Source organism: Erythrolamprus reginae, chromosome 6 (genome assembly GCF_031021105.1).
Source record: "Erythrolamprus reginae isolate rEryReg1 chromosome 6, rEryReg1.hap1, whole genome shotgun sequence".
NCBI classification, from domain to species: domain Eukaryota; kingdom Metazoa; phylum Chordata; class Lepidosauria; order Squamata; family Dipsadidae; genus Erythrolamprus; species Erythrolamprus reginae.
The window spans coordinates 91,466,268-91,492,149 of record NC_091955.1 but is presented as its reverse complement, the minus strand read 5'-3'; the positions used below and the strand labels follow the sequence as shown (position 1 = coordinate 91,492,149).

Sequence of the window (25,882 nt, the reverse complement as noted above, 5' to 3'; positions counted from 1 at the left end):
AGGAATAAAAGTAACCTGGTTTATCATATGAAAGCACCGAACATTTAACGGGGGAAATTAAAAAATGCATTGGAAGGGATCTGATTTAGGATTTTTTTGATGCGAGATGTCTGTTTCAGGTGGGCTTAAAAAACTTGTCCTTATAATAATGTCATCTTTCATCTTTCTGGAGTTGAGAGAGGTTGAATTTGTTTTGGGGGGTTTCCCCCCCTGCTTCCTAGGCAGCAAGTTGTGCAGTTTGTCTAACAGGAGAGGCACAGACTATTGTGAGTGTGCGGATTCATGTGGGCTTGCAGCTTCACAGATTTAGGAACATTTGCACAGTGTCCAAGCCACACAGATACTATGTGCTCAACAATACTACCCAAACAAGGGATTAACAGGTTGGGTTCGAACCAATGGAGCGTGCGCTCGGTATTGGTCAACCCCAAGGCAGGTGTGAAACCTCACATGGAAAAGGCAGGAATGGGCCAGGACTTGGAAAACCAGACCAGAGGTTCTTCTCTTCCAAAGCATATTAACCTTCTACAACAGTGGTCCCCAATCTTTCTGGCTTTGAGGACCGGGCCAGAGAAGGGATGGTTCCGAGCGAGTAGCCGGCAAGTGTGCACAAACAGCGCCATTTGCACGAGCAGAAGGCACACTCACCGGTTTCTCCTACCAATGGAAAATGCGCACTCATGCTCACACACTGCTGCCGTGGCCCAGTTGCGTAAAAGCTCGTGGCCCAAGAGTGGGCTGGGTCTCGGAGGTCAGGGAGCCCTTGTTCTATGCTACAAACGCATAAAATTGCATTTGCGGGATTTGTAAACCTCGCTCCCCCAGAACTCAGCTGGGATTCTCAAGGTTACAGCTACATTTTGGAGATGTGAAGGGGTCAGTCCAGCAGCCCGACATCTGACAGTGTGTGCTACAATTCGCGTACAGTCCTGGTTACAGAAGCACCATTTGTTTGGCTACGTCAGAATGCCACTCCATTTGGACACAGAGGTCTTCTTCTAGCTAGCCACAGACCACCGCTTCCCTCTCTAGAGATGGGACCCAGGATTTTTTTTCTCTTCTGCAGCTACCGAGGCAGTGTGTGTGTTTTTTTTTTTTTTTTTTTTTTAAAAGGTGTCTCATCACCCCCCTCCAACCCCACCCCAAATCCCTTTCTAAATAACGGATGGTTTATAAATTAAATTAAGCAACAGCGACAAACCAATTTTTAAAAAAGTTCTTGGTGGACGCAGTCCCCAGACATCTCTGCCTCCCTTTTTTAAAGACTCTGCACCTGCCCCCCCCCAGCCAAGGGTCTGCCCCCTCCCTAAAAAGAAGCAGCTGGCTGAGTAGGGGCTTTGCAAAATTTAGGCCACTGTGTCGTTTCCCCAAAGAAGCGACTGAACCAAAATAACTGCCATAACAGCCACGGGGAGGATATTGCTACATTTATGAGATCTGTTTTGCTCTGTCGTTTCTGTTGCCAATATTGGACACACTACAACCCTGTGTAAAGAATACTCATCTTAGATCGCTCTCGACCCAAAGCCTGCTCTTTTAAGTGAGCGGAAATGATAGATATAGATATATTTTTTTTCTTCTTCAAAGCAGCACTGATTCGTTCATAGAGAACCCATCCGCTTGGTGCCTGTAATGACGGTCGGGGCCAGGGGAACTCGGATACTGGTAGGAGGGCCCCCCGAGTTCCCCTGAGGCTGTCCTGTATCTCAGAGGCCTGTCCGCAGAAAGGGTGGGAAGGTTGTGGTCTTCAAGGGGCTCGGGCTGAAAGACTGGGTGTCTCTTCAAGTTACCAAAGTGACTTCGGCCACCGTCTCCACCCCAGGGTTGTCCGTAGGCTCCCGGTCTGTACATCAAAGGGGGATCTGACCATTTTCTATGATCTGGTAGATAATCTACTGGAGGGACTGCAGGACGGAGGCGTCTAGGACTGCTGGAGAAGACCTCATCCGGGAGGACCTCTATCCGACTGGAAGGTGTCACGACGAGGTTCTGGTGGAGGGCAGAGTAATTTCTAGGTGGCTTCTCAGAGACCATCTGACGAGTTTCCATCTCTGGTGGAAAATCGGCACTATACAACTGTGTAGTGGAGCTGGTCCGCGTCCCATGATTGTACTGCGTAGTTGTGAAGTTACCCACTTTGGTGATGTGCTTTGGAGAATACCCTTGGTAAACAGGTGGGTTATTATAAGATGGCGGTGGCTGCCTGTTATGAAGTCCAACAACCGACCCGTCAGATTGGGATGAGTATCCGGGGACCCTTGCGTGAGAGCTGAAGGCATAACTGTTGGATATTTTTTGTGGACTAGATGCTTTCTCGATCTCTTTTCTGGAACCGCTGGAGAAAGCTGTGCTCCTCGGACTTGGCAAAGCGACTCTTTCCGGGGCCCGCTCCACAAAGTTTCCGTTCTCCGGATCAGCTTCGGGAACATTGTCATACTGGGAGGCGTTCGACCCACGCTTACTTTCATCCACATCCCAAACTCTAACTTTTTGCTTCAGGTTGAATAGCTGCGCTTCGTCCTCCAGAGCAGGGGCTGGTCCTGTCCAGCCTTGCTTTGGCGATCTGGTCTTAAACTCCATGGTGATTTTGGTGGTTTTTTCAATAATCTTCACATCGGAAGGTTTAATCCACCGGGGTACAAACTCTTTCCCGGAAGTTAACACTGCATTTGAGTTCTGGTTCGCGGTGGCGTTGTGTTTCTGCTTGGGGTCAACCTCTGTCTGCGTTTCAGCCTTTCTTCTGGGGTTCTCCCCATCGTGCTTTGGCAACCCACTTTGTGTGTTTAGTGTTACTGGTTTTTGCTGATGTCTCAAAGTAGGCCTCTTTTCCAAGGAATTTTTCCGTCTTTGGTGGTTTGGTGAGCTTTCTCGGCCTCTCTCTGGCGGTGGTGTGGGTGAGCCTTCCCGATCTCTCTTTATCCTTGCTGTAGGTGGGCTTTCTTGGCCTCCTTCTCCATGTCTCCTTGGTGAACCTTCTCGACGTCCTTCTCCAGTCCTGTGGTTTGCCCGGGCCTCCTTCGATACACCGTTGGTTTTTTGTCCATTGACGAGATGGGTGAGATTCATCATGGCCGGTTGACTGTCGGCCAGAATTTTCCCCAACTTCTTTGGAAGTTCATCCTCTTTACCTAGGAGATGAATAAAATGAGCAATTAATATGTCTGCCAATTAAATTGATGTTATTTATTAGCTTTATGAGGCCTCCCAATCAAAGACTCAAAGTAGCTGATAATTAAAAGCTCAACAAATAAGCAAATTCTCACCATGACCTCATAGATAGATTGGCCTGGGTTTTGTTTTTTTTTACATAATGCATTATAGGGTGTGAAATAGATAAAAAGAAAGAAAACAATGCTGGAAGGTTTAAAGATAAATTCAACCCTTAGAAGTTAGAAGTTACCGCTGATTTTACGCTCAAATGTAAACAACCTCCATTCTTCCTAGATGGTAACAACTGCAGGCAGTATGTCTGATTATTATTATTATTATTTTTAAGAAACCTCATTCAAGTTAGCAAGATTTTCTGGAAAATGCAATCCAATCTTGGATGATCCAAACTCTGCCGCCTGGATATTTTCTATTAAGTGGACAAGCTTTGCTTTCCTGAAAGCGCAGCAGATCAGGGTCTTAATTTTAAAGGACTGCTGAACTCCATTTCTGAAGATTTGCCGTATTCAGCAATTACTTGGGAGGTGGAAGGGGGAATTTTTTTTGTCTGCTGTGAATTTCATAGATGAAATTCATAGTATCTTCTAACAGCCATGGAGTTGAAACAGAATACTGGATGAACTTAATGATATTATATTTATTGTGAAATCATGACCAGTTTCAAATAGTTCGTCCTCCAAGAGTAGACTGTGCAGTCATGTTTCTTCCTCCCCAAGCAACCAAAGGCTTCTGTGGAGCAGATGGTGGGTAAAAACACCCTCCCCCGTCCCCTCGGAGGCTCCCTGCAAGCCAAAAATTTTATCTGTCTGTCTGTCTGTCTGTCTGTCTACCTACCGTGTTTCCCCGAAAGTAAGACAGTGTCTTACTTTCTTTTTATCCCCCAAAGCCCCACTATGTCTTACTTTCGGGGTATGTCTTATATTGGAAAAAAATTGAAAGGGTCGTGTTCCCGAAGGCGGCATCTCCCCAGAGTCCAGAAGGGCAGCCACGGGACAGGAGCCTCATGAGCCCTTTTCCAAGTTCAACCTCAGGGCTCCAGGGCAGCCTCCTCAAGGGCGACAGCCGCCCTCGTTCTCCTCCTCTTCCTCCTCCTCCATCACCGCCGCCACGCCGCGCTGCTCACCCAGAGCAAGGGGGGGAGGATCTGAAGAGAGCGCCAATGGGAAGGAAGCGCCCCGCATGGGTGGGGACTTTCCTACCTCTGGCCGGGCGGCTTCCCTTGCAGGGCCATTTCTGAGGAGCCCACCGGTTCATAATGGTGGCAACCCGCGGCCGCCAAGGCAGGGCCCTCGCCCCCCTCGACTGCCGTGGAGAGGCTGCGCCGTGACCCCTCGACGCCGCCTCTTTCCTCCCTGCGGCTAACTCGGCTCCGCCGGCAAGTTTCACTGGCTCTCGAGGAGGCAAAAGCGAAGGCAGGAGCAGGTCGCTCGCTGCAGCAAGCCCCGCCGTCTCCGGCCGACAGCTCCCTCTAACGAGTCGAAGCTTAGCAGTCTGGCTTCGTCCCTCTGTCAGCCAAACTCCCCGGCGGGCTGGGCCTCAGCAGGCCGCCTCCCTCACAGCTCCCCTCCCCGGTCCCGGAAGAAGGCAGCGAAAGCGCGCCCTTCTTCCCACTTAAAAAAGGAAGGCAGCTAGATGAGAGGGAGGCGGCAATACCCCCATGTTTCCCCGAAAGTAAGACATATGTCTTACTTTCGGGGTACGGCTTATATTAGCCGACCCCCCTGAAACCACCGATATGTCTTACAATCGGGGGTGTCTTACTATCGGGGAAACAGGGTACCTATCTAATCTATCCATCCATCCATCCATCTATTTACTGGATTTATATACTGCCCCTGTCCATAGACTCGGGGCGGCTAACAACAGCGATAAAAAACAACATGTAACAATCCAATACTAAAACAACTAAAAAAAACCCTTATTGTAAAACCAAACATACATACAAACATACCATGCATAAATTGTAAAGGCCTAGGGGGGAGGAATATCTCAGTTCCCCCTTGCCTGACGGCAGAGGTGGGTTTTAAGGAGCTTACGAAAGGCAAGGAGGGTGGGGGCAATTCTAATCTCTGGGGGGAGTTGGTTCCAGAGGGCCGGGGCTGCCACAGAGAAGGCTCTTCCCCTGGGCCCCAACAAACGACATTGTTTAGTTGACGGGACCCAAAGAAGGCCCACTCTGTGGGACCTAACTGGTCGCTGGGATTCGTGCAGCAGAAGGCGGTCCCTGAGATAATCTGGTCTGGTGCCATGAAGGGCTTTATAGGTCATAACCAACACTTTGAATTGTGACCGGAAAATGCCCTCCCAGAGCCTCTATGCGAACCAAAAATCAGCTGGCCGGCACACACATGCAAGTTGGAGCTAAGCTAGGGCAATGGCTCGTGTGCCAGCAGATATGGCTTCGTGTGCCACCTGTGACACCCGTGCCTAGGTTCACCATCACTGCTCTAGAATGGTCAATTCTATCTGATGAAGCACTTTCGGTGATTTCTAGCAGAATAACATCCTCTCCTTCGTAAAATCTTGGCTGCGTACCCTACAAGACCCTTCTGAAGTTACCACTAAATTGTAATTTTCAGTATAACGCAAGAGTAAATTATTAAAGACAAGATCGTTTTACGTTATTAAACCAATGACATTAGAAGCATTGGTGGATCTGAAGTTAGTTGGGGAAAAGATCAAAAGCAACGTGAGAAAATATTATTTCACTGAAAGTGTAGTAGATCCTTGGAAAAAAATTTCCAGCAGACGTGGTTGGTAAATCCACAGTAACTGAATTTAAACATGCCTGGGATAAACATAGATTCATCCTAAGATAAAACACAGGAAATAATATAAGGGCAGACTAGGTGGACCATGAGGTCTTTTTCTGCCGTCAGTCTTCTATGTTTCTATGGATGGATGGATGGATGGATGGATGGATGGATGGATGGATGGATGGATGGATGGATGCAGTAGATAGACAGACAGACAGATTGACAGACAGATGATATATAGATGATAGATAGATAGATAGATAGATAGATAGATAGATAGATAGATAGATAGATACTGTATTTTTCGGAATATAAGACGGGGAATATGGCATCATTAGCTCCAAGGTTATAAAGACCAAAACATACACCCCCCAACTTGGAGGCCTTTTGCCCCCAAATGCAAGCTCCTAAGACCACAGATGCATCTATCACCTTCAAAGATCTAATAACACGACAAGCATCCCTGTTTGCAATTGGTCCTTTGACCCAACGAGCTCAGTGTTTGATCACTGAAGATGTCAGAGGTCTTGAAGCTAAAACCTTTTGCAAGCCCGAAGCTGTGGTCCTTTGCTAGATGGCCACTGCCAGTGCAGAATTCCAAATTAAAACAATTGTGACGGTCATCGGCTGCATAACCACCTCCAGTCAGAATGCTGCAGAAGGCCAAAAACGGGCCCCGGGAGGGATCTGTGTGGTCCATTTTTGGCTTCCCGACCCTCCTGCAGCATTCTCCTGGCCAAAAATAGGCTGCCCACGGTCTGTTTTTGTCCAGCAGAATGCTGCAGGTGGCCCAAAATGGGAGGCCTCTTCGTGGTCCATTTTTGACCAGCAGAGTGCTTCTGGAGGCAGGGGAACGGCAGAAAACGGGCCATGCAGGGATCTTGCCAGGGGGCGCACCCCCTTTTGGCCGGTAAAATGCTGCAGGAGGCATCTGTCCCTTCCCCCCTCCCACTCTCTGCTCCCTCCCCCAGCTCACAGAGAACTACAATGCTGATCTGGCCTTCGTAGTAATCCAGTTCAATACCCCACGGCATCAAGAAAACAAACCAGCCACTTGGTTGGCCCCCTCTCTCTCCATTTTGTGTTCCCAAGCCTATTGACAATGGCATTTTTAGGACCCTTCAGAAAAGCAGCAGGGTGGGGCCAACCATACGTTGAAGGGAGTTGTGTTCCGTAAGGGGCCACCACCGAGAATGCTATTTTTTTTGTGGGGCCCCCAGATGACAATCCCTAATCAATGGGACCCACAACAAGTAAATTCCCTGAGAATCTTCTACTGTGATTTTCTGTTGTTGTTGTCGGGGAACCGTTTTTTAAAGTCTGCCTTTGTGGGCTGTGCGATATCTGTCCAATTATTTTGTACATCTAATATAAAAAAAACCCCACCAGCCCTGCTGAGTACAAAGGCTTTGATCTTCCCAGGCAACCATTTGTGATTTTGGCTGCTAATACATGGTTAATACTTCAATTGTAAGCACCCGCTTCTTAATTGGAGAACTCGCACTGTAGTTCAAGGTTATTCTAGCTTCGATCTCGCTTGCCATTGTTCAAAATTCAGGTGTGAGCTTCCAACATCTAAACAGCTTTGAATCATGCATACCAGAACTAATGCACTTTCCTTCGCTTTGGCATGTGAGGGAGAGATGTTACAGAAAACAATCTTCAAAGCAGGAAAGGATTCAGTTAAAAATGTTGCATTCCCCCCCACCCCCTTGGATGGCATGAAAGCTTAATGGTAATTAAGAGACCTTAAAACAAACACACACACACACAAAAGCTGCCTTATCAATCAACCCAGGAACATTTTAATTTATTTATTTATTTATTGGGTTTGTATACTGCACCTCTCCGCAGACTTGGGGCGGCTAACAACAGCAATAAAACAGCATATAATAATAATCCAATACTAAAACAGTTAAAAACCCATTATTATAAAACCAAACATACATACAGACATACCATGCATACAATTGTATAGGCCTAGGTGGAAAGAGTATCTCAATTCCCCCATGCCTGGCGGCAGAGGAGGGTTTTAAGCAGCTTACGAAAGGCAAGGAGGGTGGGGGCAATTCTAATCTCTGGGGGGAGTTGGTTCCAGAGGGCTGGGTCCGCCACAGAGAAGGCTCTTCCCCTGGGTCCCATCAAGCGACATTATTTAGTTGACGGGACCTGGAGAAGATCCACTCTGTGGGACCTAACTGGTCGCTGGGATTCGTGCGGCAGAAGGCGGTCCCTGAGATAATCTGGTCCGGTGCCATGAAGGGCTTTATAGGTCATAACCAACACTTTGAATTGTGACCGGAAACTGATCGGCATTGGTGTGACATGGGCATATTTAGGGAAGCCCATGATTGCCCTCGCAGCTGCATTCTGCACGATCTGAAGTTTCCAAACACTCTTCAAAGGTAGCCCCATGTAGAGAGCGTTACAGTAGTCGAACCTCGAGGTGATGAGGGCATGAGTGACTGTGAGCAGTGACTCCCGGTCCAAATAGGGCCGCAACTGGTGCACCAGGCGAACCTGGGCAAACGCCCCCCCTCGCCACAGCTGAAAGATGTTTCTCTAATGTGAGCTGTGGAAATAATGCGTGCAAACCCATTAGGAAAGAAATAAAAGCTCAGAATTTGGGTGGAAGGAGGAGGAAGAGGAGGAGGAGGACAGTCCCTGCCAAAGGAAGGAGGTGAGGTGAGGGGAATCAAAAAAATCCAAAACTTTAAGGCTTAAAAAAAAAAGAGGGACTCTGAGGTGGCGAGGAGGAGCACGTGCCTCCAATACACCCGGTGCGAGGCTGCCTCCCATACACTGCGCCAGAGGGAAAAACCCAGGGGGAATGGCAGGAAATTGGCCGGGCCTTCATGCTGCTCTCAAATTTCCTGGGAATTATTTCCAGGCTCGGTTTCTTAAGTAGAAAATGGTTCTTAAGAAGAGGCAAAAAAATCTTGAACACCCGGTTCTTATCTAGAAAAGTTCTTAAGTAGAGGCGTTCATGGGTAGAGGTACCACTGTATTTCTATTCAATTTCACTTCCTTTGTATTTGTATTTATTAGATTTGTATGCCGCCCCTCTCCGAAGACTCGGGGCGGCTAACAACAATATAAAAAGACAATGTAAACAAATCTAATATTAAAAATAATCTTAAAAACCCCAATTTAAATAACCAATCATACATACAAGCATACCATGTATAAATTCTATAAGCCTAGGGGGAAGGGAAATTTCCATTCCCCCATGCCTGACGACAGAGGTGGGTTTTAAGGAGCTTGCGAAAGGCAAGGAGGGTGGGGGCAACTCTGATATCTGGGGGGAGCTGGTTCCAGAGGGTCGGGGCTGCCACAGAGAAGGCTCTTCTCCTGGGTCCCGCCAAACGACATTGCTTAGTCGACGGGACCCGGAGAAGGCCCACTCTGTAGGACCTAACCGGTCGCTGGGATTCGTGCGGCAGAAGGCGGTCCCAGAGATATTCTGGTCCGATGCCATGAAGGGCTTTATAGGTCATAACCAACACTTTGAATTGTAACCGGAAATTGATCGGCAACCAATGCAGACTGCAGAGTGTTGGTGTAACATGGGCAAACGCCCCCCTCGCTACAGCTGAAAGATGTTTCTCTAATGTGAGCTGTGGATCGAGGAGGACGCCCAAGTTGCGGACCCTCTCTGAGGGGGTCAATAATTCCCCCCCCCCCCGGGTTATGGACGGACAGATGGAATTGTCCTTGGGAGGCAGGACCCACAGCCACTCTGTCTTATCCAGGTTGAGTTTGAGTCTGTTGACACCCATCCAGACCCCAACAGCCTCCAGACACCGGCACTTTGTCATTTCTTTCTTTCAACCAATTGTTATCTGAATCCTCTTTCCCTTCTAATTTCCTTGTCAGCAGGTCCATTTCTGCACAATCCATTTTTAAAAAAAATGTTACTCCTGCTGGTGGTTCTACTCAACATGGCTGTCTACTGAATTCTGGGAGTCGAAGTCCACAAGTCTTAAAGCCGCCGAATTTAAAGACCTCTGACTTAACAAGTGAGAAAAAGGGAAGAAAACAACCTGTGTCCTGGGCTTTCTGCACCATGGCTTTGCGACTGGCAGCCCGCGTTGCCTCCTCTCCAACGCTTGACACGAGACGGTTTGAAATGCAACTCCCTGGAAATTTGAGGGGTGGGAGGGAGGGGGAAGCTTCCTTCCGTGACAATATGTTTACAGCCACGGCGAAAAGCCAAGTTCCACATTATGCTTTTTGCACAAAAGCAAGCAGCCCAATTTGCAACCCTGTAATTACAGCGGGACGGCTGGGAACAATACGAAAGTGACATTCATGCTCATAAGGCATTGTCTTCTTTCTCAAACCAGCCGACAGGCTTCAAGTGCAGGTTTCAGCTCAGGGTAAAACAAAAACAGCCAGGACCTTGACAGCTGTAGGAATTTCTGCTCAGGGAAAAAAAAACTATGGTATGCTGGGATTTCTTCGGGCAACCAAGGGAGTTTTCATCATACTCTGCAATTGTTGAAGGATTTTTAAAAAAAACAACAACAATACAGCTTCTACAAGGCTCCAAGAAGCCGCTAAGACAGACCTGGGCAAGGGACGACCCACGGGCCGATCTGGCCCGCCCGCTATCTGTGACCAGTCCGCGAAGGTCAGTGCGAGGATGAAAGAGGTCACCGCGTCTGCCGGGACTTCTCCGGTTCCTGCTTTTCTGATGAATCACGCCTCCAACTCTGTGCTAAAACGGGTGGGCGTGGAGGTGTGGCGTGATCTAAACAGGCTAGTTACTCTCATTGAACATTTTCATGTTATTGAAGTGTTTCATTTACTGTTCTTTGCTAAGTTAAAGGGATGCCGGTGTTTTAAAAACGAACATATCTTAACCTAAAATAGCAAGTACAGTGATACCTTGTCTTACGAACTTAATTGGTTCCAGGACAAGGTTCGTAAGGTGAAACGTTCGTAAGACAAAACAATGTTTCCCATAGGAATCAATGTAAAAGCAAATAATGTGTGCAAATCCTTCAGGAAAATCCCAAACTTTAGAAGGGAGGCGAACAGAGGGCAGGGAGGAGCAGCGAAAGGGGGCGGGTGGAAGAAGCAAGGCTAGGCTAAAGGGTGATTGGGATGGAAGAAAGGCAAGGGGGCGCCCCTCCCTTTTCTTTCTTCAAAAGACACCCTTTCAGTGCCTCTGCAAGCACTCCGTTCTCCTAGCTTTGTTAATGCAAACTGTTTCCGTCTCCAAGCCGCCCCTCCCTTTTCTTTCTTCAAAAAAGAAAAAAAAAAAGAAATCCCTTCACCCCAGCAGCAGTGGCTTGTGTTCGTAAGGTGAAAATAGTTTGCAAGAAGAGGCAAAAAAATCTTAAACACCGGGTTCGTATCTCAAAAAGTTCGTTAGAAGAGGAGTTCGTATGACGAGGTACCATTGTATTTCCAAACACTGTTAAAGTTAACAATTTTCTAAAGTGAACAATTACAAGCTGGTTGCAGTTCATCATCTCATCATTAAATAATGATGTAATTAGGTCCTCCATGTTTTCATTGTATTGTAAATCTATGCATCGTTTAACATACTGTTTGTTTATGAAAAGATAGCATATGTATACTATATACAGTATTGGGTAGAACTAGTTAATTATATTAGTCTGGCCCTCTAAAACCATCTCAATATCTCATGCGGCCCCATGGCAAAATTAATTGCCCACCCCTGCTCTAAGACAATGATGGCGAACCTATGGCACGGGTGCCACAGGTGGCACGCAGAGTCATATCTGCTGGCACGCGAGCCGTTGCCCTAGCTCAGCTCCAACGTGCATGTGTGTGCTGGACAGCTGAGTTTTGGCTCACACAGAGGCTCTGGGAGGGCATTTTTGGCTTCCAGAGAGCCTCCAGGGAAGCCTTTGGTGCCTGGGGAGGGTGAAACTCAAGCCTACTGGGCCCACCAGAAGTTGGGAAACAGGCTATTTCCAACTTCCAGAAGGCCCCCGGAGGGAGGGAGACGCTGTTTTCACCCTCCCCAGGCATTGAATTATGAGTATGGGCACTTGCGCATGCACAATATTGCTCATACATGCTCTTTTGATACCAGAAGAAACAAAGTTTTGCCATCACTAGTGTAGCGTTTCCTGCCTAAGGAGGGGGTTGGAATATCTCCATTGTCCCTTCCAACTCTGTTGTTGCTGTTGTTATATATTAGTGTTCCTTACAGAACAAGAGCAAATAGGATTGTGGGAAAGGCTCCCAAAACAGTGTTTCTCAAACTTTAAGACACATGGACAACGCTGGCTGGGGAATTCTGGGAGTTGAAGCCCACGTATCGTAAAATTGCAAAGCTTGAACAATGCTGTACTGAAGGATAAATCTTGATCCCACCCACTCCAGTGATATCCGCCAGTCTTCCTGCAGTCTTCCACAAATCAGACTCTCATTCTTGTATAAGAGGCTGCATTAACAGAATCAAGATGATGTGAAGTGTCAATACCACTTTATAATGCCTTATGTAAGGCCACACCTGGAATACTGCATCAGGTTTTGGGCAGCGCCATTTAAAAAGGATATTGAGCCTCTAGAAAGAGTGCAGAGAAGAGCAACGAAAAAGAATCAAGAATTGAGAATTTGCCCATTTTTCTCCCTAGAGAGGAGGAATGAAACTACAGTAGTACCTCTAGATACGAGTTTAATTCGTTCCAGACCCGAGCTCGTATGTCGATCAATTCGCATCTTGAACGAATGCCTTTAGACTTTGTTTTTCACACCGAGATAACCAGAAGCAAGGATTCTTGCGCCACCTAGTGGAAGCTCGGCTCGTATCCCGAATTTGAGCTCGGGTGTCAAACAGAAATTTCAGTCGTGTCGTGGCTCGTAACTTGGAATACTCGCATGTGGAGCAGCTCTTATCTAGAGGTACCACTGTATAGACGAAGTAAACCACGACTCATGCCGGTTAGTAAATAAAACCAATCTTTGTCAAACCACAATCACTCCAAATGTTACATGGATGGTAAAGAATAGAATACCAAGAGACACTGGGAGGATAGTAGCGAACAGGAAGGCCACGATATCTTGTGCTGGCAAAGGGAAAAAAAAGAAAAGAATTCAGACCAAAAAAAAGAGGTTCATTATATATGTTGCATTAACAAAAGCCTCCATTGCAATCAACATCCAACAAAAAACCCCAAACCCTCTTTCAGAGATACAACGGAAACTTTCCAAACCAAACGAAGCGAAGCATGCAAAGTCAGCCAGGGCACATAGAGCATAAAAAATGTGCAGAAATTGCCTAAGAGCCAAACTTTCTATGGGATGAAACTAATTGCAACATTCATTACGACATAGGTAGTCTTCAAACTATGACCATTTATCTAAAGACACTTCAGAGTTATGACAGTGCCAAAAAAGAGAGTCTTACGACAATCCTTTCATTTGGTGCCCCTTGCAGTACCCCTGATTCCCCCCCCCCCCCCAGTTATGTGATCAAATGTCAGATGCTTGGCAGGTGTTTTATGGTAGATGTGACATCAGTCTGTTTTGGTGTGAGCGGCATATAAATGCAAACAATCAATCAATCAATCAATCAATCAATGTGATCACCATTTGCTGGCTTTCTAATCAGCATAGTCAAGTACCACTGCATACAAATCCAATAAATTATTATTATTATTATTATTATTATTATTATTATTATTATTATTATTATTAATGGGGGGAGGGGGAGCCAGGCTCACTTAGTGACTATAGATAATAATAATAATAATAATAATAATAATAATAATAATAATAATAATAATAATAACAAGAACAACAACAACAACAACACACCAGACATCCTGATTGTGGAGAAAAAGAAAATATGGATCATCGACATCGCAATCCCAGGAGACAGCAGAATGGAGGAGAAGCAGCTAGAGAAATTAGTGAAATACGAAGATCTAAAAATCGAGCTGCAACGACTCTGGCATAAGCCCGTGAAAGTGGTCCCAGTGGTACTTGGCACGCTGGGCGCAGTGCCAAAGGATCTCAGCGGACATTTGAAAACCATCGGAATTGACAAAATCTCCATCTGTCAATTGCAAAAGGCCACTTTATTGGGATCGGCAAACATAATTTGCCGCTACATCACGCAGTCCTAGGTGCTTGGGAAGCGCCCGACTGGTGATGAAATACGAAATCCAGCATAGTGATCTCGTTTGCTGTGTTGTACTGATTAATAATAATAATAAAAATAATAATAATAATAATAATAATAATAATAATAATAATAATAATAATAGCTGTTTTGGTGGTGGTGGTGGCACCCAGAGCCATATCTGCTGGCACATGAGCCGTTGCCCTAGCTCAGCTCCAACATGCATGTGTGTGCTGGCCAGCTGATTTTTGGCTCACACAGAGGCTCTGGGAGGATGTTTTTGGCTTCCAGAGAGCCTCCAGGGGGATGGGGAAGGGCGTTTTTACCCTTCCCTGGCTCCAGGGAAACCTTTGGAGCCTGGGGAGGGCAAAACATGAACCTACTGGGTCCACTAGAAGCTGGGAAACAGGCCATTTTCGGCATCCAGGGCCTCCAGGGGGCAGGGGAAGCTGTTTTCGCCTTCCCCAGGCATTGAATTATTTATATATTTATTAGATTTGTATGCCATCCCTCTCCGGAGACTTGGAACGGCTTACAACAACAATACATAGTACAAATCTCAGGTTGGGACCGGGAGTCACTGCTCACAGTCACTCATGCCCTCATCACCTCGAAACCCGACTACTGTAATGCTGTCTACATGGGGCTACCTTTGAAAAATGTTCGGAAACTTCAGATCGTGCAGAATGCAGCTGCGAGAGCAATCATGGGCTTTCCCAAATATGCCCATGTTACTCCAACACTCCGCAGTCTGCATTGGTTGCCAATCAGTTTCCGGTCACAATTCAAAGTGTTGGTTATGACCTATAAAGCCCTTCATGGCACCGGACCAGATTGTCTCAGGGACCGCCTTCTGCCACACGAATCCCAGCGACCAGTTAGGTCCCACAGAGTGGATCTTCTCCAGGTCCTGTCAACTAAAGAATGTCGCTTGGCGGGACCCAGGGGAAGAGCCTTCTCTGTGGCGGCCCTGGCCCTCTGGAACCAACTCCCCCCAAAGATTAGAATTGCCCACACCCTCCTTGCCTTTCGTAAGCTGCTTAAAACCCTCCTCTGCCGTCAGGCATGGGGGAATTGAGACCCTCTTCCCTTTAGGCCTTTACAATTCTATGCATGGTATGTATGTATGTTTGTATGTATGTATTGCTGTTAGCCGCCCTGAGTCTCCGGAGAGGGGTGGCATACAAATCCAATAAATCAATAAATCAATAAATCTAATGGTTAAAAAAGGACAGTTTAAAACCCTTATTATATAAAAAAAATATGGGTGTGGGCCCTCACACATGCGCAATAGCGCCCACATAAGCTCTTTCGGCACCCGAGGAAAAAAAGGATCGCCATCACTGGAATAGAAGAAGAACTCTCACCCCCACCCCACACACTCTTTGAATTCGATTTGAAGAAACGTTACCAAAACTATTCTTGACCTTTGTCACCACCTAGTGGACATCCACCTGAAGTGCAAAACCTCTCAAGGTTAATTGTTCCAAGACAATTCATGGCTTGGAACAGATGCAACAGGAGTTTTTAAGCACTTGCTGAATTTATTCGTAGCCTCGGCTGCGTTTCACATTTGCTCGATGCTTTAGAGACCGTTGCCATGGCAAGAACATATGTGAGTAGAATTAACCATATATGCAACTTTGTCAATCAAACTGTATGGTGTGTGTGTGTGTTTTTAACGTAATCGTGTTAGTGAAAAAACAAACCATGCTGTTCGTATTAGTTTAAACTGTATTGAAAATGGAATTTTGGCTTTTTCCTAACACAATGCCGAGCAGATCACTGCAATCAGAGAGAAATAAACACCACAATGCAATATTATGCAGGAATCTACCAGATATAACAATGGTTCTCAATCTTTCTAAAGCTGCGACCCCTTCGTACAATTCCTCATGTTGTGGTGACCCCCAACCGTAAGTCTAGTGCCAATTCTCCCAACAGAGCTTTAAGCCGGTTGGCAGAAAGGTCAGAGGGACACGACCCACTATAAACGCCTGGTTGGTCGGATTGTAAAAATATGTTCCAAGGTGCCAGAATAGAAGCTTTAATTCTTAACACCATGGGAAATTTGTCTTTTCTCATGGTCTTAGACGACCCCTGTGAAACGGTCGTTTGACCCCCAAAGGGGTCCCGACCTCCAGGTTGAGAACCACTGAGATAGAAAGAAGACCTTATCTTTACAACAGCTAGTCTGTCTCTAAAACTAAGCTTCTTCTTTCTGCTTCTCTTTCTCCTTGTTTGTTTGTTTGTTTGTTTATTTATTTGATTTGATTTTTCTGCCGCCCTTCTCCTTAGACTCAGGGCAGCTTACAACATGTTAGCAATAGCACTTTTTAAAAACAGAGCCAGCCTATTGCCCCCAACAATCCATGTCCTCATTTTACCCACCTCGGAAGGATGGAAGGCTGAGTCAACCTTGAGCCGGTGATGAGATTTGAACCGCTGACCTACAGATCTACAGTCAGCTTCAGTGGCCTGCAGTATTGCACTCTACCTGCTGCGCCACCCTGGCTCAGTTTGGGTTATTTTCATCACCAAAGGAACGCCTATCTTGTCAATTATGATATGCTGGTGTGTCTATGCAATCATGCTGTTTATTGGGTTTAAAATTATACCACCCTGTTTCGGAAACTGATTAAAAGAAAGACAGAGAAAGGAAATAAAACAATAGGAAACAAGTGATATCAAAATTTCAAGGAAAAATGCATCAACTGTCAGCAGCACGGGCATACATTTAAATGCTGCATGCATCGATAACAATTCTAAGCGATTGTCAGGATAGTGAATAGTTATGGTTTGCTACTCTAAATCAGTGTTTCCCAACCTTGGCAACTTGAAGATATCTGGACTTCAACTCCCAGAATTCCCCAGCCAGCATTTGCTGGCTGGGGAATTCTGGGAGTTGAAGTCCAGATATCTTCAAGTTGCCATGGTTGGGAAACACTGCTCTAAATACACAATAAGAAACACAACGGCGTAAATCACACAGCTCCAAACACCCAGAGAAGCGAAGATGCCCCATCAACCTCCCACTTCAACCCACTCGGCAGCACTCCAAAAACCGGAAAGAATCCCGACAGCACAGAAGCCTGGTTGAAGATTAGTCTGTTAGCTGAAATAAAATGCAAAGCCAAGAAAAACAGGTACGTGTGTGTCCTCCAAACGTATAAACGAAAAATCCCGTATTCATCTGGAAAGGAAGAACAAAAACAAAAGGAAGTCTAAGGAAAGGCATAGATAAGAGCGAAAGGGAAGAAAAAAATAAATAACACGGGGCTGAATTGAGGATGTTTTAAAGATTTGTCCCTTTAAAAATTTGACCGCTTTTGCCATCAGTCGTTTTGATTGAACAAATGCAGGAAGATCAGCAGAGAGAAATGGGGAAGGTGGAGGGAATGAAGTTAGAGGAGTCGTATTTGCAGAGGAAGCTGAAAGAACAAAGAAATAAGACATGGAAAAAAAACAACCAAATTTTGATGTCACGCTCCATCATCTCAAGAGATGTGTCCCCCTTTTAAAAACACTTGGGAGAACAGACAGGCTCTGGAGAACCGGGAGCAAAAAATCGAAGAACTAGCAAACACCACTTCTGGCTGGCCCTAGAGTGGGGAGGGAATGGGGATTTTGCAGTATCCTTCCCCCAGGAGTGAGGAGGGAATTGAGATTTTGCAATATCTATTCCCCAGGAATGAGGAGGGAATGGGGATTTTGCAGTATCCTTCCCCTTGGAGTGAGGAGGGAATGGGGATTTTGCCGTATCCTTCCCCCAGGAATGAGGAGGGAATGGGGATTTTGCAGTATCCTTCCCCCAGGAACAAGGAGGGAATGGGGATTTTGTAGTATCCTTCGCCAAGGAATGAGGAGGGAATGGGGATTTTGCAGTATCCTTCCCCTAGGAGTGAGAAGGGAATGGGGATTTTGCAGTATCCTTCCCCCTGAAGTGAGGAGGGAATGGGGATTTTGCAGTATCCACCCCCCAGGAATGAGGAGGGAATGGAGGTTTTGCAATATCCATCCCCCAGGAGTGGGGAGAGAATGGGGATTTTGCAATATCCATCCCCCAGGAATGGGGATTTTGCAGTATCCTTCCCCCAGGAACAAGGAGGGAATGGGGATTTTGCAGTATCCTTCCCCCAGGAGTGGGCAGGGAATGGGGATTTTGCAATATCCACCCCCCAGGAATGAGGAGGGAATGGGGATTTTGCAATATCCTTCACCTGCTACACCCACGGAACCAATAAGGGGGAAAAATTGAATTTCACCACTGAACAGAACCCCAATGACTTCAGTGTCCTCTCTTGAAACACAAGAAGTGGGGACAAAGTGCTTGGCTCCCCTTTTCACCCTGTCCAGCACCCTTATTTTAATGCCAAAATGAGAATGGGAAGAACTACACACAAAAGCTCCCGACAGCATCACCCATCCATGGTGAAAGCCAACTCTTAAAAAACCCACACTTTGCTTATTCATAGATAACAGTTGAACTATTGCGTTAGGTTTCCTTCATTTTATTTATTTGTACGTATTGGTAGTATACAAAGATATAACAATGTTCATATGCATGACACTAGTAAGAGAAAAAGACATTAGGACAGGGTACGGAAGGCACTCTGGTGCATTTATGCACGCCCCTTACTGACCTCTAAGGAATAGGGAGAGGTCAACAGTCCTTCACTTCCTTAGCTTTTCTCTATTCTTTCACCGCTGCTAATTATTCTCTCGACTATTCTCTTGAACGGTTCTATTCAATCTGAGGCTTTCCACTGCCTTGGAATATTTTGAATTAAATATTGTGAGAACAGGGCTAGAATCCCGCTGGATTTAAACTAAAGCCTCTGCAGTACAATTCCCTGTTTCACCAAGAGATTGAGCTCTTACAGCCACCAACAGCAATCTTTCCTGATGTCACTCCACAGAGATTTAGCTGTCCCTTTTCAAAGAAGAGGAATCCCTTTTAAAAAAAAAGAAGCTAAGAAGTTCTGTCAGTAAAAGCAAAGGTTGATGGTTTATATCCGTAAAGACCTGGCAGGACTAGAACCGTTGAACAAATGGAGCCTGGATTTGACTAGGAATGAAGAGTGAGAGTACAGGGTGCCTTCCAAAAGTAATGCAATTTTTTTTTAAAGTGACATTGAACAGATTTGCACAAACACTTAAAATTCTTCAAAGTACTGTCCTTGGGCTTCTACACATTTTTTCCAGTGACTCTGCCATGACCGGTACGCGCCCTGGAAGGAGTCTTTGGGAACCTCTCGCAAGGTCTTCGTCACGGCTGATTGGATCTCTTCTATGGATGGAAAACGGGTTCCTTTCAGGGGTGCCTTAATCCGAGGGAACAAAAAGAAGTCTGCTGGGGTGACTCAGGACTATAGGGGGGGTAGGGCAACGTTGGCACCTGGTGTTTGGCCAGGAACTTGCGGACTCATAGTGCGTTGTGGCAAGGCGCGTTTTTCATCCATAGAAGAGATCCAATCAGCCTTGATGAAGACCTTGCAAGAGGTCCCCGAAGTCGCCTTCCAGGGCTCGTACTGGTCATGGCAGAGTCGCTGGAAAAAATGTGTAGAGGCCCAAGGACAGTACTTTGAAGAATTTTAAGAGTTTGTGCAAATCTGTTCAATAAATAACTTTTTAAAAAATTGCATTACAGTAGTACCTCTAGATACGAGCTGCTCCACATGCGAGTATTCCAAGTTACGAGCCGCGACGTGAGCAAAATTTCTGTTCGACACCCGAGCTCAAATTCGGGATACGAGCCGAGCTTCAACTAGGTGGCGCAAGAATCTCCTTGCTTCCAGTTATCTCGGCACGAAAAACAAAGTCTAAAGGCATTCGTTTGAGATGCGAGTTGATCGACTTATGAGCTCGGGTCTGGAATGAATTAAACTTGTATGTCGAGGTACCACTGTACTTTTGGAACACACCCTGTATGTATGTTTGAGTGAGGTTTCTTATTAATGTTTTTATGCTTTTATATGTTGTTCTTATTTACTGGAAGCTGCCCAGAGCCCTTCGGAAGTTGGGCGGCATACAAGCCAAACAAACAAACAACCATATATCAAAGGTATTTGGTGCATGTTTGTTCTTTGTTCTTAAGAGATGCAATTCGGTTGGTTCAAGGAAAGGAACCCAGGGAAGGAACAAAAAGGGTTCAATAGGAAACACAGCAGAAGTGTACTACATTTCAAGGTCCTCCTTAAACCACTCATCTTTGAAAAATAACCAGAGATACATTAAGGGGTTTAAGGAAAAGCAAGGGGGTGGAGGGGAGGAGAAATAAGAATGTCTCCAGCAGTTTTCTACTTCTTGAAACAGGTTTCACAGAGAAATATTACTTCTTCTTGAGATATATTTCAAGATAACACTTGAATGAATGAATTAAGCTATTTGTCTGGAATGATACAAGATGGGAGATAGGGGTGGGGTAGTCTCCAACCTTGGCAACTTTAAGACTTGTGGACTTCAATTCTCAGAATTATATCATATCAGCATGGCTGGCTAGGGAATTCTGGGAGTTGAAGTCCACAAGTCTTAAAGTTGCCAAGGTTGCACACCCATCGCATAAGGCCTCCTGCTGATGCAGGGGGTTAGACTAGACGACCTCCACGATCCCTTCTGATCTTAATAATAATAATAACAGAGTTGGAAGGGACCTTGGAGGTCTTCTAGTCCAACCCCCTGCTTAGGCAGGAAACCCTTCATCTTGATGTACTATGACCCTGATATATTTTTTTAATTTTTTCTTTATTGTTAGAGTTGAAAGGGACCATGCAGGTCATCAAGTCCAACCCCCTGCCTGAGCAGGAATCCTAAAGCACCCCAGCCAAATGACAGTCCAATCTCCTCTTGAAAGTGTCCAGAGTTGGGGAGTTCACAACCTCCGCAGGCAGGTTGTTCCACTGGTTGATCGCTCTGACCGTCAGGAAGTTCTTCCTTACTTCTAGGTTGAATCTCTCCTTGGTCAGCTTCCAGCCATTGTTCCTCGTATGGCCCTCTGGTGCTCTGGAGAATAGAGTGGCCCCCTCCTCTCTGTGGCAACCCCTCATATACCTGTATACAGCTATCATGTCCCCTCTGCCCCTCCTTTTCTCTAGGCTATCCATGCCCAGTTCCCGCAATCTCTCTTCGTAAATCTTGGTTTCAAGTCCTCCAATCATTTTGATTGTGCTTTTCTGCACCTTCTCCAGAGTTTCAATGTCTCTTTTGAAGTGTGGTGACCAGAACTGGATGCAGTATTCCAGATGTGGTCTGACCAGGGCGTAGTAGAGTGGTATTAATACTTCCCTGGTCTTGGGGTGTATCCCCCTGTTGATGCAGCTTAGGATAGTGTTGGCTTTTTTGGCCGCTGCTGCACATTGCTGGCTCATGTTTAATTGATTATCCACCAAGACTCCAAGATCTCTTTCGCATTCACTATTGCTAAGTGGGGTTTCTCCCAGGCTGTATGTGTGTCTAGTTTTTTTTTTACCAAGGTGAAGGACTTTGCTCTTGTCAACGTTGAACTTCATGATGTTCAACGTACATCTTGATGTACTATGTTCTATATCAGGCTGCAATCAGGCCTGTAATGACGCTCAAGGACCTGGTGACAGAGGTGACAACAAATACCTGCCTTTTTTAAAAAAAGTACCTTTTTTAAAAATACAGTAGTCTTTTTTCTGAATGCCACCATTTTTCTGTGCTAGAAACGGGACACTGGGGATGGGTATCTTTTCCTACAACTCAGATGTTGTAAAGCAGAGGTGTGTCCAATGCTGGGTGGGGAATTCTGGGAGTTGAAGTCCACAGGCCTTAAAGGGAGGTAAGCCCTGCTTTAAATATAGAAACATAGAAGATTGACGGCAGAAAAAAGTCCTCAAGGTCGATCTAGTCTGCCCTTATACTATTTCCTGTATTTTATCTTAGGATGGATCTATGTTTATCCCAGGCATGTTTAAATTCAGTGACTGTGGATTGACCAACCACGTCTGCTGGAAGTTTGTTCCAAGCATCTACTGCTCTTTCAGTAAAATAATATGCTGATCTTTCCCCCAACTAACCTCAGATTGTGTCCCCTTGTTCTTGTGTTCACTTTCCTATTAAAAACACTTCCCTCCTGGACCTTATTTAACCCTTTAACATATTTAAATGTTTCGATCGTGTCCCCCCTTTCCCTTCTGTCCTCCAGACTATCCAAGATTGAGTTCATGAAGTCTTTCCTGATATGTTTTATGCTTAAGACCTTCCACCATTCTTGTAGCCCATCTTTGGACCCGTTCAATTTTATCAATATCTTTTTAAAAACGTATCTTTTTACAGAATAGTTTCTTTCCACACACCAAAGGGCAAATCCTCAAATACCAAGGATGAAGCCGTTCCATTCTATTCTGAAGGAGAGCTTGGAAAAGGATAAAGTCTACCCAGCCAATTCCCTTCCAGACGGGAGTTTTGTGCCCCAAACCCTACCCTCACCAACAGTGCGAAAACCAGTCCTTTTGTTTGGTAAGAGACCAAATTCTGCCCAAGCAGCTTCTGAAGCTGAAAGCAGCCTAAGCAACTTCACCAGATGGAGAATTCTACCAAGCTTAATTAATTTCCAGAGATATTCTGATGGGACGGACCCGGAGCACAAGGAAGAAGTTGAAGTTGGCAAGCTCTTTTCAAAAGAGTTTTCTTTCTGCAGAATGACAGATTAAGCAAAAAGTGCAGAAAGGATTTGGGGCTGACTTTGTGTTGTAGTTCTTTAGCTTGGCGCTCTTGTTTGCTCAGAAGCAAATACTGCTATGTTTCAAGGGGATTATTCACTGGTAAACTGCCTAAGAAAATTCTGTAAAAGCAGCATTTTCTCCATTCTGGATTAATTGGTTCTGCTACTTAACCGGGAATATTACAATATAAAAAAGAGGGAGGGAGGGAGGGAGAAAGAGAAAAACAAGCAAAGAAGGAAGGAAGGAAAGAAAGAAAGAAAGAAGGAGGGCGGGAGGGAGGGAGGGAAGGAAGGGAAAGGAAGGAAGGAAGGAAGGAAGAAAAAGGAAGAAAGAAAGAAAGGAAGAAGGGAAGGAAGGAAGGGAAAGGAAGAAAGAAAGGAAGGAAGGAAGGAAGGAAGAAAGAAAGAATAAAAAGGAAGAAAGGAAGAAAGGAAGGAAGGAAGGGAAAGGAAGGAAGGAAGGAAGAAAGAAAAAAAGAAGGAAGGAAGAAAAGAAAGAAAGAAAGAAAGAAAGAAAGAAAGAAAGAAAGAAAGAATTCCCCCAACTATTGTGTGTCCTGATGAGGTTGGGCTTTGAGTATCCAAGCATTATCTGTTGACAGCGAGATGTACTGGACTACAATTCTCAGAAATTGTAACCATCATGATGCCTGGCCTTGTTTCATGTTTCAGACAAGGAATGCCTGGCCTTGTTTCATGGTTGCCCAGGCTTCAAATATGGAAGGTGCCAAGTGGAGAACGTAAGGAGCCTTTCATATTAGATTGCAAGCCTGGAGACCAAGAGTTCACACTGTCAGAGATCAGATTTTTCTTGAGAAGGATGACTGGGGAAAAAATCACTAGTCGGTATACATTCAGGCAACTACGATTTTAAAACAAAACATATACGATTTAAAGATAAATGCTAGGAAGAAGTTATGTACCACAGCTGACGACAGGAAGAAAGTAACCAAATTCCACAATCAGGGCATTACAATGGAGAAGGCGTTCTCCTGTAGGTACAACTCATCTTTTAATTTCTCATTAATTCTTTTCTTTTAATTATAGTATCCAAAAAGTTTCATATTTTGCTGTTTGTTGAGAAAACTAATGGCACGCCTAGGGATACTGAGATCACTGTATTTCCCAGGCTGACTCCCCAAAACTACGATTCTTTGTAATTGAAAGGGTCTTAGAGATGCTGCTGGGTCAAGGAAAACTAAACTAAAATTGACTCAGAAAATAAAAATAATAATTTAACAGTCCTGTAGATTCTAATGAATTCCTACTAGCTCAGGAATTCTGGGAGTTGAAGTCCACATGTCATAGAAGAGCCAACTTTGCCTATCCCTGCTCAAACTAGTTAACATCATCAGTGCTAGCGAAGTTAAAACATCTGTAAGAAAAATACCTACGCACCACTCATACACACAAGCTTGTAGGGAAATTATGGGTAATCAGAATATCATATAGTTTGTCTTACAAACTTAATTGGTTCCAGGACGAGGTTCTTAAGGTGAAACGTTTGTAAGACGAAACAATGTTTTCCATAGGAAGCAATAGAAAAGCGATTAATGCGTGCAAGCCCAAAATTCACCCCTTTTGCCAGCCGAAGTGCCCATTTTTGCGCTGCTGGGATTCCCCTGAGGCTCCCCTCCATGGGAAACCCCACCTCTGGACTTCCGTTGCCAGCAAAGCGCCCATTTTTGCACTGCTGGGATTCCCCTGCAGCATCACAAAAACACGGAAGTCCTGAGGTGGGGTTTCCCATGGAGGCGCAAAAACGGGTGCTTCGCTGGCAATGGAAGTCCAGAGGTGGGGCATCCCAGCGGCGGCGGTGGGTTTGTAAGGTGAAAATAGTTTGTAAGAAGAGGCAAAAAAATCTTAAACCCCGGGTTTGTATCTCGAAAAGTTTGTGGTGGAATCTGATGATGAAGGCTCCTCTGACCAAGAAGACATGAGTGACAGGGAGGAGGAGAGTGGGGCAGACAGCTTAGAAGGAGATCAATTATCTAGCTCCTCCTTGGATTCAGAACAAGAGTTAATGATACAGCCACGCATGGGGAGAGCGATGCATAGGCAGCAACAACTGAGAGATTATTATCAAAGAAAATGAGGCCACCTGTGGTTGGGTGGGGCTGTGGTCATTAGTGAGGCTGCTATAAATAGCAGCCTGTGGGTTTGGCCATTGTGGAGGATTATCTGATCGTTGTGTTTCGTGCCTGCTTTGCTGACTTTGACCTTTTGTGTGCTGATTTTTCCCTGCTTTGAAACTAAACCAGAGCCAAGTGTGTTTCACTTTGTGAAAGAAGAAGGACTGTGAATTGCCTCACAGCTGCAAGCTAAGTATCACAGAACTGATAAGGGACTTGTACAAATTACCAGTTTGTTTGGAGACCAGTGCTCTTTGCTATACCAAAAGAGGGCTTGGTTTAAGTGAATTTTCATTATAAAGAACATTGTTTTGAATTTTCAAACGTGTGTGTGTGTGTCTGAAATTTGTACCTGTGAATTTTTGGGAGGAGTCTACCAGAGAGCCCGACAGAACACAGACAGGGACTTTGGATGGTATGCCTGTATTTTTGCAACGGAAGGTTGGAGGAAAATAATAACTAGGCGGGAGGGAGAAGATGAGCAGGAAAAAACTGTGAAGGGAGGTTAAATGGAAGCAAACGTGAAATCAGAAAACAAATGAAGGGAACTGGCAAAGGTCTGAAATGTTCTGTCTTCCCTCCAGGAAACATGTTTTGCAGGTCCCGTGAAGCCTAACGGTGTTTATATTTGCTATTAATGATACTCAAGGCATGCTAGAACATGTCGTTATATGTCTGACATAACCTCCAGATTTAAAATTACGATTTCACAGGGGAAAGAAAGGACGGCTGCAGCAAAGACTTGAAGGCAAGAAAAGTGGAATCCTTGCACAGGTTGGCAAATAGATGCTGGTAGTTAAAAACGAGTAACTGGAAAATCTGGAAACAGGCTGAAAAGGGCAGCTGCCAAAAGCCGTGGGGCTCCAAATTGGGACCAGTGTCTTTCTGATATTATTATTAAAGACACACTGCGCCTTCAAGAGTAACCACAGTGGGGTATAAATTGATGGTGACCAGCAAAGCTAGCGGTCTATGGAGAGTCTGAATCATTTAGGTTACAGTTCTCTCTTTTTTTTAAAAAAAGGCAATGGGA

At 45.3% G+C, this 25,882-nt stretch overlaps 1 protein-coding gene across 3 annotated transcripts in view; it reads right to left on the bottom strand.

Annotated features, from left to right (window-relative positions):
• Positions 1-209: 209 nt before the first annotated feature.
• USP6NL (USP6 N-terminal like) overlaps positions 210-25,882 on the bottom strand; it is a 153,412-nt gene continuing 127,739 nt past the window's right edge. For all 3 annotated transcript variants that reach the window (XM_070754387.1, XM_070754388.1, XM_070754385.1), the window contains one exon: positions 210-3,128. In XM_070754387.1, coding sequence (XP_070610488.1) covers positions 1,582-3,128 — 1,547 coding nt within the window. In that variant the 3' untranslated portion in view covers positions 210-1,581. The remainder of the gene's footprint in view (positions 3,129-25,882) is intronic.